The sequence below is a fragment of the Gorilla gorilla genome, chromosome 6, assembly GCF_029281585.2.
Source record: "Gorilla gorilla gorilla isolate KB3781 chromosome 6, NHGRI_mGorGor1-v2.1_pri, whole genome shotgun sequence".
In the NCBI taxonomy this organism is placed as follows: domain Eukaryota; kingdom Metazoa; phylum Chordata; class Mammalia; order Primates; family Hominidae; genus Gorilla; species Gorilla gorilla.
In genome coordinates, this window is record NC_073230.2 from 9,161,780 (window position 1) to 9,176,315 (window position 14,536).

Genomic DNA, 14,536 nt, shown 5'->3' on the forward strand with positions numbered 1-14,536 from the left:
GAAGCCCAGAGAAGGGAAGGGACTCACTCCTGAAACCACCCAGCAAAATCTTCACAAAGTGGGGGCAAGGTCCCAGGTGTTCCAGGCCCCCAGCCTGGAGTTCCCTGCGGCACAGTGGGCTGCCCCGCCCAAGCCAGGATCAGCAGGGACTCAGATGCCAGCCCCTACCTGGCTCTATCTGAGGTCTTCCACCTCCCCAGTGGGATAGTCCCTCCTTCCCATCTGGGATCCCTCCAAGCCCTGCTGACCTCGATACCACCTTTGTATTTCAGGAAAGATACCCTTCCCCCGGGAATATGTGGACCAGTCTCCGAGGGGCTGCGCCTCCAGAGTGGAGTGACGTCCTCCCTGTGTGCAGACTGTGTTCCATGTGGGCTGTCAGTTGGCCTAGAAAGTGGAAATGAGGGAATGAACCCAGGGTGGGTCTGCTGTGCAGGGGTGGGTGGTAGCAGCTGCCACTGAGGCCAGCCTGTGGGACCCCTACTCAGCCTGTGCCCCAAACATCCAGAGGCCAGAGGAGGGGAGGGGAGGGAAGGGCAGGGAGTGTGGGAAGAGGAGATGAGAGAGGAACAGAGAGACCCAGAAAATATAGAGACTTCCAGAAAGAGGAGGAGACAGCCAGAGGCTCAGAGAGACACGGGAAGGAAAAACCTTGAAGAGAGAGCGAGAGAGTGAGAGAGTGAGAGAGTGAGAGAGAGAGAGAGAGAGAGCGAGAGAGAGAGAATGAGAGCAAGGGAGAAAGCGCACTCAGAAACGGAAATCCCAGTTTTCAGTTCTTTGTGTATTCATCCAGTCTGTGCTGATCCCCTACCAGAGCAAAGCCCTGTGACAGTGACCTGCACCTGCCCCTCTGTGGGTGACAGTGTCCCCACCTGAAATGTGAGGGCGTCCGCACAGACCCTCTCTCAATGAGGCTTCCATGGGCTGGGAGCTCTTGGGAAGACAGGGCAGTCTGGGGGAGGGGGTGGAAGCTCGGACTGTGCCAGGAGCCCAGGAAGCCCCTGGCCTCCAGACTGAGACCCACGTTGCGGCAGACAGAACACAGAGGCCCACAGAGCTGCGGCACAGTGCGGACAGTTAGGGTGAGGACAGCAGACTGGGCTGTGCGGACCCCAGGCCATTGCACAGCCGTTGGGGATGGGACAGTGGTTGGGAGGCGTGAGCTGGGCTTTGCTTGAGATGCCCGGCAGCAGCTACAGGCCTTGCCTCTCTGTGTCTTTTCATGTGGGGGTCCCTTTGCCTGAAACACCCTGTCCCCCAAGTTTGTCTGTTTCTTTTCTTTTCTTTTCTTTTCTTCTTTTCTTTGAGAAGGAGTCTTGCTCTGTCGCCCAGGCTGGAGTGCAGTGGCCTGAGTAGCTGGGACTACAGGCACCCGCCACCACGCCCAGCTAGTTTTTTGTATTTTTAGTAGAGACGGGGTTTCACCCTGTTAGCCAGGATGGTCTCGATCTCCTGACCTCGTGATCTGCCCGCCTCAGCCTCCCAAAGTGCTGGGATTACAGGCATGAGCCACGGCGCCCAGCCTTCTTTTCCTTTTTTTTTTTCTTTTTTTTTTGAGACGGAGTCTCGCCCTGTCACCCAGGCTGGAGTGCAATGGTGCAATCTCGGCTCACTGCAAGCTCCGCCTCCAATTTTCAAGTGATTCTCCTGCCTCAGCCTCCCAAGTGGCTGGGATTACAGGCACCTGCTGCCATGTCCGGCTAATTTTTGTATTTTCAGTAGAGACGGGGTTTGGCCATGTTGGCCAGGCTGGTCTCAAACTCCTGACCTCAAGTGATCCGCCCACCTCAGCCTCCCAAAGTGCTGGGATTACAGGTGTGAGCCACCACACCCAGGCTTTCTTTCCTTTTTAAAAGTCAGAGCACCTCTGCCCTGCTGGGCTTTGGATGTGAAATGCTGGGCAGGTCATCTTCCACCTCTGACCTCCCTCTCTTATCTCTTATCTTTCATCAGGACAGCTTCAAGTCCCTGCCCACATTTTATCTATAAAGTGGGGAAAATAAGGCCCCTTGGGAGGGAAGAGTTCAGTGGGATGTGTAGACCGCCTGGCATCAAGTAGATACTCATTCGACCGCCCTGGGTACTGCCCTGAGCATGGAGTGGGAACTCAGTAGTCTCCGGAACACCAATGCTGCATCCATTAGTTCTTTCCTTCCTCCCACGGATACCTGTCCTTCCATCCCAGCCCAAGTTCAGGCTCCTCCAGGTTCACCGCAGCCTGGTGGGATCACCCCAGCCCCATAGCCTCCGGAGTCCTCGCCAGGCATGAAATCTCTGTCTTCTCTCTCGCTTCAGCCCCAGGCTGCAGGCTCTGTGCTGTGAGCCTCAGAGCCCGGCAGGTGGGAGACAGTGCATAAATGTTTGTTGAATGAGTAGATGGGACGCTTCCCAGCCCGGCCCACCTCAGAAGGCAGGTGGCAAGACAGATGGGCCCTGGATCCTGTGCGGTCTGACGGTGGAGGCAGCCGCTCCGCTGAGTCTTCCTCAGGAACTTGGGGTGGGACGCATTGTTTCCGAGATCCCTTCTAGGGACATCCTTTTGTCACTCAGCGAGTTGAAGTTTCCCAGCTTCTAAAGCCCCTGCCCCTCCCCTCCACTTCCTGTGTTCAAGGCCGGGTCCCTAGAAGTTGCTTTTATCCAGGCAGTGATTGAGAGTTTAGAAGGGGCTCTCTGGTATCCTGTGACCCTGGGTGACCTTGGCTGGACTCGTTCAGCACCAGGGAGAGAGGCCGGCCGCTGTGATAGGAGGCAGAGGCCTGTTCAAGACAGCAGGGCCTGGGAGCCCATGGAGGTGAGCCCAGACCCTCTCTGCAAGCCCCTTCCCCTACGTAGGTCTCGGTTTCCCTCTCTGGGGAGGGGGGGCGATGCCCTTGCCAGCAGAGGTGCTGCTCAAGTGCAGGGCTGGCATCCCAGCGACTCGCCCAAGGCCACCTCGCCAATCCCCGCACCCTGCGTGCCACTCCCCCAGCACTGCCGCACGCCCGGCTCCCCTCCCCCACCTCTCCAGGAGCAATTATTTATCTGCCAGAGGGTGACAGGCGGCTGTGGCTGGCGTGTTGAGCCGCCGTCCAGAGATCAGCTGGCGGCTGCTGAGCAAACAGCGCGAGCTAATCAGCAAAAGGTCACGCCGGCTCCCGGAGCCCCCGCATTTGAAGTCATGCCTCACACGGGCGGGCTGGAAGGAACCTGGGACGTTGAGTTAGTGGCTCAGTGACCAGGTCAGCTTCAAGTCACTGCCCACAGCTCATCGCCCAGTTGACCAGCCTACGCCTCTGAGGTTGCATCTTCTAGAGATTCCCCAGCCCCAAGGGAAACCCATCGCCTGTCTCCAGGTGGAACAAACCCTCTCAAGACAGAGGCTCAGCCCCCAGCATGCGGAGGGGCCAGGCTTAACCACCCCAGCCCTGCCCGCTCCCCCTGCCCGGGACAGACTGTCCTTCAAAGCAGCAGTGCAGGGCTGGGCAGCATCCCCACCAGAGCTGTCCATTCAGCACCCCCCACACCACCTCCGGCTTCAAGCCTACCGCCTTCCTCTAAATCCATTCAGTTTTTAAAAACTTAAATACATTTATTTAAAAGGGAAGCTTTATAGCACTACTACAAATGGAAACAAGCCTCTCTTGCCATAAATAGAATTCATAATCATAAAAATAAATTCAGTGGAAACAAAACAATGTTATTAAATTCTAGTTGGATGCTGTAGCCCCGGGGGAGGCTCAGAGCCCAAGGCCTACTATTGCTTTATTAAAAAGGGAGAGCAGTAAGTGTGCAGAGGTGTTCAAGACTCACCAACCCTGATCTGAGACTTTCTTCTTGTTGTAATCAAGAGTTTTAAAGTGAGAGTAACTTTCTCATCAAATGATTCAGTAGTATTTTATGCTGTGTCAGCTAGGGACTGAATTTGGCTGCGCAAGACAAACCTAAACACTGCGTGGTTGAACCCCACGTGGGGGTCATTTTTCTTATGCAAAGACGGCAGCAGTGGAGCTGGTACACAGCCTAAGGGGGTTGTCAGTGGCCCAGGTTCCTTGTAGCTTCCTGCTCTGCCACTGTGGACGTTTGTCCTCATGGCCTCAGGATGGCTGCCACACCTCTGGCCATTGTATCTGCATCCCAGGCAGGAAATTGGGAAGTGGGGTAGAGGTGAAGGAGAAGGAAATACACCAGCTAAGTCTGTTCCTTGTCATTAGGAAGGTAGCAGCCAACACCTGAGCCATTCTCTTGCCCACAGCAGTCACTGCTGCCTTTGGGTTGGTGCTTACTATATGTCTTATTCACTTGCCAAGTGGTTGTTTGGCACCTACTAGTTGCCAGGCAATAGACCTTGTCCTGGTGATATTCACAAGGTTGCATGCTGGCATTTGTGAGATGAGCCACGGCCCATTCTGGGGCATCCCCCAGCCTGGGTTCTCCCTGCTTCCGCCTCCACCCCACACCTGGCTGCTTCTCCTCACAGAAGCCCAGCACAAGGGCACCCCCTGCCTCCATCCTGTCTCCCCTCTGCACACACCTGGGACTGCCCAAGCCCAGCCTGGATGGAGTCGCCCCGTGGGCCACCCTGGATGAGAAGGGAGCTATTCCTTTCCCCTCCCCAGCACCTGGGTCTCCTGCCCACTTCTGCCTCCCAGAAAGCCCCTTCCCCGCTGCAATCAGCCTCCTCCTGCAGGCAGGCCAGGCTGCAGGGATCCAGCTTCTGCTCCTAGATCTTCATTTGTCTTTTAATTTCCTCCTGTAACTTACGTCCTGTGACTCCTGTAACTTAATTAGCAGACAGAAGGCGTGGCTACAGATGCCCAGCCCCCTGCCTCTGGCCTCTCCCGCTGGGCAGGACCTGGAGATTCCCTCCTCCGCCTGGGTCAGGGCTCCTGAAGGCTGCCTCCGGCCCCAGTTTTCCCATCCCTGCCGCAGAGTTTGTCTTTCAGCCTGAGCTCTGGCCTCCTCCCCTCATAGACCCTACCCCCAGCTTTGAACTCTGGCCTCTGACCCCTGGTCTCTGACCTGCTCTTTGGCACCCAGCAGGAGGGATCTGTCCCAGGCCCAGGTTTAACTGTGGGCGCCATTGCTCACCAGCTGTGCACACAGAGGCAAGTCATGTAACCTCTCTGTGCTCTTCCTCAGTGAGTTGGGGTTGAGGGTCTGTGAGTAAGTGAATGAGAAGCCAGGAGCCCTCTCAGCTGTGCCTGCTCCTGCTCCACTTGTTCCCATCCCCTGCTCACCCCAAGGTCCTGCCCACCCCAAGGTTCTGCCCACCCTGAGGTCCTACTACCCTGCAATCCAGCCTTGGCTTGAGCTAATTCCAGGTTTCCCTGATGGTCCCACAGCCAGAGGGTCTAGGGTCATCGTGCTGTGTGCTGTGGAGGCCCAGGCCCCAGGGGCTCACACAGCATCTGGTGAGGTGACGGCCTGGGTAAATTCTGAAGCCCTCTTGGGGCCCTGGCATGTGCCCGGCGAGCCATCTGGGCAGGTGCCACTGAGTCTTTCTCCCCCATCCTCCCTCCAGAGCCTTAGCTGCCTTCCTTCCTGCCGCTGGACGTGGGCGTATGTCTGTGTGTGCATGTGTGTTTGTGTGCCTCAGGCTGGCCCAGCTACATGCCTGCACAGGTGTGATCCCCAGGTCCCCTGCATGTGCAAGGATATCCACATTCTGCACACACAGGTGTAGGCATCCCTGTGCATACGTGTCACGTGATGACCCCTGGGGGCTGCATGCCTGTCATAGCTGTCCCCTCCCCCTGCAAACTCAGCCCCAGTGACTCACAGCCAGGACTGCAGCCGCACTCCCCCAGCCTCACCCGGGAAACTGTGATTCCAGCAGCTAAAGTGGGTCAGAGAGCGTGCAGGGGAACTGGAAGGCCTGGGGAGGAGGCCAGCGCCAAGGCCTGGCTTGATGGCAGCCATGGAGGGGGAGGGGAGAGGAAGGAGAGTCGGGAGAAGAGGAGGATCTGCAGGGGCCAGGGCGCAGGCAGCCGGCATGGGGCATGGGAGCCAGAGGGAAATTAGTAGACAGGGCTGCTGTTTTTTCATAGCAATGATTTGATCTGGAGAGACGTGGCCCAGAGCTCAAGGAGCTGCTTCTCTGCCAGAGCGTGCAGGAGGGAGGAGGGGGAAAGGCGTGGAAGGAGAAGGACACATTTACTGAGCACCTTCTAGACGCAGCCTCTCCGTAACACCACAGCCCTGAGCGATGGGCATCAGTGGTGCCGCCGCACGCAGGAAATAGAGGCAGACGGGGCCGTGCATCTGCCCAGAGCTGGAGCCCAGGAGAGCCGCCCACACTCCAGTATCACAGCCTTGCTGTTCTCTGCATGGAGATCACAGGTACCTGGAGCAGCCCGTGGGGCTCTCTGCCTGCCCTAGCTTAGGCTGCTCAGGACATTGGAGTATCCTGGCCTGGCCGCTTGCAGCATGGCCCTGAGATGCCATGAGCACCTCGGTGGGCCGCAGTTCCAGGCTTGCTCAGCTGACATGCTGAGACTCTGGGGCACCCAGGAAGGGGCAGGTGGAGGTAGGCAGTGTGTCCAGTCTGCAAGCGCATGCTACGGTCTTACTGTGTGCTCCACTCAGAGGAAGGTGCCGGGGAGCTGGAGCCTTAGCTGTGCCCCTGGGAGCCCAGGCCTGGCTGGGGATGTGGTTCATGGGGGGGCCTGACCCTCCCAGAGAGGAACAGTGCATGCATGCAGACCTCAGAGAATCAGACAGATCAGAGTGGCCTTCTAGGAAGGAAGAGTGTGTGGAACTTAGAGGGGCACAGGGTGCTTTCGGGTGTGAGAGATGGCAGAAACCGTGGTGTCTCCAACACATGTGGCATGTGCAGCATATAGGGATGGCCAGGGTGGGGCTGTGGTGCCAGGGTGGGCATGTCAGGGACAGGTCACAGGGGAGGAGGAAGTTGTAGTCCTGCTTCTCCTCCCTTCCCTCTATGCGCAGAGTACCTCCAGATTGTGCCAGGCCCCCTCCCTTGTAATCTGCTCCTCTGAGTGAGAAGCCTCTCATCTGTATTAGGTAGGACAAGCTGTTGAAGAACGGTAGTTTAAATAAGATAGAAGTTTATTTCTCTTTCACAAACAGCCAGAAGTCAGTGGCCCCGGGCTGGTAGGGTGGCTCTGTCACCATCACCTGCAGTTTCCATGTCTGGAACCAAAGTGGCTGCTCCTGCTCCCACCATCACATCTGCATCCCAGCTGTCAAGGGGCATGCATGCCCATTCCTTTTAAGGGAGTCGTTCACCAGTGGAACACTTCAACTCCACTCGCGTCCCGTTGGCTAGAATGTGGTCCTACGTGCAAGGGAAGCTAGAAATGTAGTATTTAGGTGGGTCCAGCTTAAATTTGGAGTTCAATTAGTAAAGGAGGAAGAGGAGAATAGGGACCAACAGAAGGTCTTGGCCACTCATTCCTCGGGACACCCTGGGGCCGCAGTACCTTGTGGTAAGAAGGGAGAGCGGGTCACCCTCAGCGGGCCTGACTGGAGAATGGGAAGTAGCATCGGGGGTGACTGACCTATCCACAGGCCCTCTCCTTGGTCCTGGCCAAAAGCCTTTCTTGCTAAAAGTTGAAATATGAGGAAATCATTAGCATGCTTTGAATGCAAAGGGTGCCCAGAGAGACACCTACCATGTAACTTAGTGTCCAAACCAGAGCACTTCTGAGAGTACAAAGAGGCGGCGTTTGCAGTGACATCGGGACAGTAGGGTGGACCAGGATGTGTGGTCACCCCACCTGGAAACTGTTCCATCTGTGCTCTGGCTGGGGAAGCTGAGGTCCTCGGTCACACTCAAGTTAATGATGGAGCCACTCTAGGACTGCAGAAGGGCCCCCTCCCTGGCCGTGTTGGTTCAGATTGTTCAGATTCCCTCTCACCCATTGATTGGTTTGTGGACCTCAGCTGTGACCTCTCTGGCATCCTATCCTGGACAGAAGGGTCTTGGGCCTCTGCCCTCATTTCTCTTCCTGAGAATCTCACCTCCGCGGAGCCACACTCCAGGGGTTCTTAGGATGGGATGCGCAGGAGGCTGGAAACGTGAGCTTCCTCTTTTTTTGCCCCCAAGAGTGTCTGGGACCAGCCCGGAGCTGTCCAGGGTCCTGAGCTCCTGAATCACATCCGGGGTTGAATGAGTGCCTCCATCTCCACCCCCAGGGGTTACCAACAGGGCCCCGTCCACCAACAGGACCCAAGCCACCAACAGGGCCCCGCCCACCAACAGGACCCAAGCCACCAACAGGGCCCCGCCCACCAACAGGGCCCCACCCACCAACAGGACCCAAGCCACCAACAGGGCCCCGCCCACCAACAGGGCCCCGCCCACCAACAGGGCCCCGCCCACCAACAGGACCCAAGCCACCAACAGGGCCCCACCCACCAACAGGACCCAAGCCGCCAACAGGGCCCCGCCCACCAACAGGACCCAAGCCACCAACAGGGCCCAAGCCACCAACAGGACCCAAGCCACCAACAGGGCCCCGCCCACCAACAGGGCCCCACCCACCAACAGGACCCAAGCCACCAACAGGGCCCCGCCCACCAACAGGGCCCCGCCCACCAACAGGGCCCCGCCCACCAACAGGACCCAAGCCACCAACAGGGCCCCACCCACCAACAGGACCCAAGCCGCCAACAGGGCCCCGCCCACCAACAGGACCCAAGCCACCAACAGGGCCCCACCCACCAACAGGACCCAAGCCACCAACAGGGCCCCGCCCACCAACAGGGCCTCGCCCACCAACAGGGCCCCGCCCACCAACAGGACAGGCTCTGGGCTAGGCAGCCCCGTCTAATTCCCGCTTCCGCAGACAGGGCCCTCTGGACACACCCACCCCTGGAGACCCCTGTGTCTTAGACATGGCCCTGTTGTTACCCAAGCCTCCCAGCCCCCACAGTGCCCTCCCTCCCTACGTCAACCGACAGAAGGAGGAGCCGAGTTTGGATGGGGCCACAGACTCTGATTCTGTGAGGACACTGCCCTTTCCAGATCTGTTGGCAGACCTTTGGCATCTTCTTGAAAACCAAAGACACAACAGGGCCCAGAGGAATCTCCCCAAATGGTGGGGTTCGAAGCACTGGGATCAGGCCAGGAGCAAATGGCTAGGAGGTGGGGGGCCTCCCCTACCATCACCTCTGCAAACCCTTCCCCACCATCACCTCTGCAAACCCTCCCCCACCACTGCCTCTGCAAACCCTAGCCCCAGCCACCAGCACTCAGGCAGGGGCCCCCCCCACCATCACCTCTGCAAACCCTCCCCCACCATCACCTCTGCAAGCCCCAGCCCCAGCCACTGGCACTCAGGTGGGGGCCTCCCCCACCATCACCTCTGCAAACCCTCCCCCACCATCACCTCTGCAAGCCCCAGCCCCAGCCACTGGCACTCAGGTGGGGGCCTCCCCCACCATCTCCTCTGCAAACCCCAGCCCCAGCCACCCGGCATTCCATGTCCTGGGTTCCCCTTTCTCAGCCCAGAAATAAGACTCAGCTGACAGCATTCTGGCACAGTGTCCTTTGTGAGCCTGATGCTGCCTGGAGATGTCCCAGCCAGACACCTCTCCTTTTAAACCCCACCCTCTGCCCATTTTCCCCGTCCCAGGGAAGCCACTATCCTTGCACTCAGGCCCAGGCTGGATGGAGTTCATGGCCTCTGCCCTTACTCCAGTGGGAAGACGAAGATGGGAACAGCCGGTGGGCAGACGTCTCCACAGTGGGCCCCAGGCTTCCTCTGCCTGCCCTTGATTTTCCCAGAGGCCTGCTGGCTCACGCCTGCCAGGAGGCCCATACAGCTGCGGGAAAGGGGCAGCCAGCTATGCCCCAACAAGCCTCAGGAATGGGTCCCCAGCCTCCACCCAGGCACAGCAGAGAACACCGAGGCCATGAGCCAGGGAACCAGCGTGCAGGTTTGTGGCATGAATGAATGGAAAACCGCCTTCAATAACCGGGCCCCATCTAACCAGGCAGGTGGTAGACCAGATGGCTCTTTGCGCCAGCTTGTGTGCCAAGAACCTCAGCAGGTTGTGATGCCTTTCTGAGCTCCTTAAAAGCTCCTTCCTATTCCAGTGCATCTCAGGCCCTGGAGACCACCTCTCTCCCCTTCCTGTGGTGGGATCCCTTCCTCCCCCCAGCATCCCCCACCCCCCGCACCTAGTACTTGGATCTCTCTTCCACAGTGTAAGCTCTTACTTTTATTATGTAACATAGAACATCATTGTATTATCGTCTGAAGTAACGATTACTAAATAGTGAGCATTAACTCAAACTCAGACCTTGCATGCTCCGATGACTGTGTGGCCTCTGGTACAGAGGCAGCCCCACACCCATCCTGCCTGGGCCCAGGTCCCAGCTGTGTCCCTTACCAACGTGTCCCTTGCACTCTCTCTGTGCCTCAGTTTCCTCTTCTGGAAAATGAGAATGATCAGAAGACTCTCCACATCATAGTATTTCTATGTGTTTAATAACATGTTTAAATAAACACATGTCAGCACTTGCAAAATTAAACATTGGATAAAAGCTGTCTGGCATTACTGTAATGAGCTCTCTCATCCCTGTGAGGTAGCTGAGAGGCACAGAGAGATTTAGCAACTTGCGCTGGGGGAGGGAGAGCCGGTTGGAGGCAGTTACATGGCTGATCACTCACTCACCCTCCTCCTGGCTGCCCAACCAGGCCTGATGTTTTCAGGGAGGTACAGGGGTGTCACCTTGGAGAGGGATGACCTCACTGTGTAACTCAGGGAAAATCCCTTTCCCTCTCAGGGCCTAAGTGTGTGAGTGCAAGCTCTCAGGGGGCAGAGGCCAATATTGGGAGCGTCTCTTGATGTGACTCCAGGCACACTGGAAGGCACACACAAGGCAGCGAACTTGCTGGACGGTGCATCTGCCCTGTGCCATGCCCTAGCGTGGCATCTGGCAAACAGTAGGTGCTTTAAACGCCTTGTCGGCTGGAAGAAGAACAGCTGGGGCCTTAAAGCCATCAGCCTGTGAGATGAAGGTTCAGCTTCTCACGGGCACCATTTGCATGCAGGGCATCGAGTTACGCACCTGCCAAGCCCACCACACTCAGTCCATCGGGTGTTTCCTCAGTGCCCAGAGGAAGCCGGGCCTGTCAGGGTCGAAGAGGGTGTTCTGAGGGAGGGACTGCACCCAAAACCATCGCTCACCATCTGCTGTCCAGGAGTTTTTGAAGCCAATCAGTACCCCTGCCCATGGCAGAGGGAGGTCCTGGAAGGGAATGGGAAGGCCCAAGCTCAAGTCTCCCTCGGTCCCCTGTGATTCTGTGACACTCCCTTCCCCTCTCTGGTGTTCAGCGATTGTATCTGTGCCATGGGAGCTTTTGTGTGACTCACTGCCAGAGGCCCCTGGCTTACGGCTCCCAGAACATTCTGGGGTGCGTACATCCCATCCTTTACTACAACAGGTGCGAAGTGGACGGTCTTCTGTGCAGCCCTGGGAATGGCTGACCTGGTCAGGGGCCCAGGTGGCCCAGGCCTGGTCCTTGGGACTAGAGAAACAGTGCTTAGACCAGACAGGTTGTCTAGCTGGAGAAGTGGGCACATTAACAAGTACAGGTGCTTGGCCCTACCTAGACTTACCAAATCAGGACCCCAGAGTTACGTCTTGGAAGCCTCTTTTTCTAAAGTTCATGAGTCATCCTCACAGCTAGCCCAATTTAGGAGCCACTTTTTTTTTTTTTTTTTTGAGATGGAGTCTCGCTCTGTCACCCAGGCTGGGGTGCAGTGGCGCGATCTCGGCTCACTGCAACCTCCGCCTCCTGGGTTCAAGCGATTCTCCTGCCTCAGCCTCTCAAGTAGTTGGGATTACAGGTGCCTGCCACCGCGCCTGGCTAATTTTTTTATATTTTTAGTAGAGACAGGATTTCACCATATGGGTCAGGCTGGTCTGGAACTCCTGACCTCTGGTGATCCACGCCCCCGCCCCTCAGCCTCCCAAACTGCTGGGATTACAGGTGTGAGCCACCGCACCTGGAAAGGAGCCACTTTTTCAGTCCAACTTCCACTCCAGTACTTTAATACCGTCTCTGGTGTCCTGCCTCTCCTTGTATACCTCCACTAATGGGGAGCTCAGTTTTATATGGCAGCCCATTGCTTTCTAAAACATTTTAAAATTGATTATAAAATATTTAAGATGTCTCAAATATTTAAGAAATCCCTTATAAATATTTTAAAGTTATAAAATATTTAATACAATCAATGACCTAAGGAGTAATGCAGTGAATACCTAAATACCCACCCCTTCCCAGCTTAGTTCCTGTCCACTGAACGCTTCCCCTTCTAGATCCTATATCCCTCTTTCTCTTTAAAAAATTTTTTGGCTGGGCCCGGTGGCTCACGCCTGTAATCCCAGCACTCTGGGAGGCCAAGGTGGGCAGATCACATGAGGTCAGGAGTTCAAAACCAGCCTGGCCAACATGGTGAAACCCCATCTCTACTAAAAATACAAAATTAGCCAGGTGTGAGGGCGGGTGCCTATAATCCCAGCTACTCAGGAGGCTGAGGCAGGAGAATCACTTGAACCCAGGAGTTGGAAGTTGCAGTGAGCCAAGATCGCACCACTGCACTCCAGCCTGGGTGACAAGAGAGAAACTCCATCTCAAAAAAAAATTTTTTTCATAGTGGTCAAATATACATAAAATTCACCATCTTACGCATTTCAGCACGCGGTTCAGTGGTGTTCAGTGGATTTGCCGTGTTGTGCGGCAGACCTGGTTCAGTGGTGTTCAGTGGATTTGCCGTGTTGTGCGGCAGACCTGGTTCAGTGGTGTTCAGTGGATTTGCCGTGTTGTGCGGCAGACCTCCACAACGTTATCGTGACACATTTTGTATACTTTGACCATATTTGTACAAACGCCTATGTAATACGCTTTTGCAGGCTCTGACGCTTTGGATATGGCGTGTGGTACAGCAGGTATCTTGGAGAGCTTGCTTGTTGGCTGGGAGGCATATTTGTGAGTGGGATCCACTCTGTGCACATGGCTCTGTGGTTCCTTCTTTTTCACTGCTGCATAGTACTCCACCGGGCCCACGCCTCACAAGGTTCTGGTCCACTCTCTCATGGACATCTGGTGTCTGCCCTGTCACTATTATAAACAATGCTGTTATGAACATCTTTGGGCAGCTCTCCCAGCTTCTCCAGGGCTGTGCCCCGGCCTGGGGCTTGGGCTCGTGGGCCACGAGCATCTTTGCCTTGGTGAGATGTTGCCTAGTTGTTTTCCAGCACTGTGTACTGGGTCCCACTGTCATTGTCAGGCATGGAGAAGTCTCCGGGAGGATGAGGAGTGGCCACGTGCAGTGCCTGCGCTGGGTTGGGGAGCCTTCTGCTGTAGGCAGCTCTGCAAGTTGCAGTGCACCTGACGTCCCTGCCCTCAGCCAGACACCCCATCTCCTCCCACTTTTTTTTGGATGAGCTGACGTTGTGTCCCCTCCCATTGAGGTCACTCATTCACCCGGAAACACGCCCACGCTGACCTGCGAGCCGCGTGGGATGTGGTTAGTCACAGGGGCTATGGGGCCAGGCTGTCTTGGCTTGGGCTCCGGCCCCACCACTTAGTTGCCGTGGGAACTCAGGCAAGTTCATGAACATGTCTGCGCCTCGTCTGTAAAATGGAAATAACAGCACAGACGTCGCAGGGTTACCAGAAGTATCCAACATGTTAATATATGCAGAGTTTCTAGCACAGTGCCTGGCGCCTGGTGGCTGCAATGTCAGCATGAGCTTTTGTGATCTCCCTGGAGGTCTGAAACCAAACCCTTCATCGTGGCTAAGCAGTGCTGGGCAGAACCAGATCACCTCCTCTATTCTACCTAACAGATCTCTATTAAGTCAGCCCGCGTTGCCTTCTCAGGTGGCCGTGTTTACCCTTGAACTTGCTCTTGGTCTTCCTGTTCCCTGAGGTGCCGTGCGGCCCCACCTCCCTGCTGGCTGGCTATGTGAGTGTGAGTTTTGCCCTGTGTGACTTGTGGAGATGAATTTGACCCTCAGTCAGTCCAGCAGGAGGGAAGGCTTGGGTCTTGGTCCTGGCCCTCCTGCAAACTCTCAAATTTCGTCCAAACTGCTGCTCCCAGGTAGAACCAGGTGAGGACAGAGCTTATGACCCCCACCCGGACCCCCTTTGGGGAACCCCCGCCCTTTGAGGGACTCAAGCATAAGTGATCACTGACCACAGCCTTGCCAGAGCCCGGGGCCCCATGAACGCGACTCCCCCCAGGGCCTGTCACAGAGGCCGGGTGTGTCTCACCTGATTCTTCTCCATGGATTCGCAGGTTCACGGCCACCACTGCCCCTTCCTCAAGGTCAGGGTTACCTGTGCCTCACACCCACCTCCCCTCCTGCACCCCCGGCACCCCTTTTGGCCTGTGTCAGCCTCTTTGCCAACTTCTGAGGGCATCATCATCTTCATCGCCTTACCTCACAGTGGACACTGGCCCTGCCCTGATGTCAGGTGCCAGCCCCCTCCCCACCATGCCGGGCATGGCCCTGGCGAGGCCCCTGTGGGGAGGGGCACAGCCCAGGAGGCAGAACAAGGTGTCACAGCCCAGC

At 56.6% G+C, this 14,536-nt stretch overlaps 2 protein-coding genes across 3 annotated transcripts in view; both read left to right on the forward strand.

Annotated features, from left to right (window-relative positions):
• Positions 1-14,536, forward strand: part of ELFN1 (extracellular leucine rich repeat and fibronectin type III domain containing 1) — an 83,002-nt gene that overhangs the window by 45,432 nt on the left and 23,034 nt on the right. The window lies entirely within an intron of this gene.
• On the forward strand, positions 8,839-10,195 carry LOC134758852 (uncharacterized). Its single transcript, XM_063708291.1, has 2 exons — positions 8,839-9,041; positions 9,579-10,195. The coding sequence occupies exons 1-2, from the start codon at positions 8,839-8,841 to the stop codon at positions 10,012-10,014; spliced, it is 639 nt and encodes a 212-aa protein (XP_063564361.1). The 3' UTR covers positions 10,015-10,195.

Coding starts and splice junctions, on each gene's coding strand:
- LOC134758852 (XM_063708291.1), top strand. CDS start 8,839: ATGGCCCTGTTGTTACCCAAGCCTCCCAGCCCCCACAGTGCCCTCCCT. Junction 9,042..9,578: donor CAGAGGAATCTCCCCAAATG/GTGGGGTTCGAA, acceptor TCCCCGTCCCAG/GGAAGCCACTATCCTTGCAC.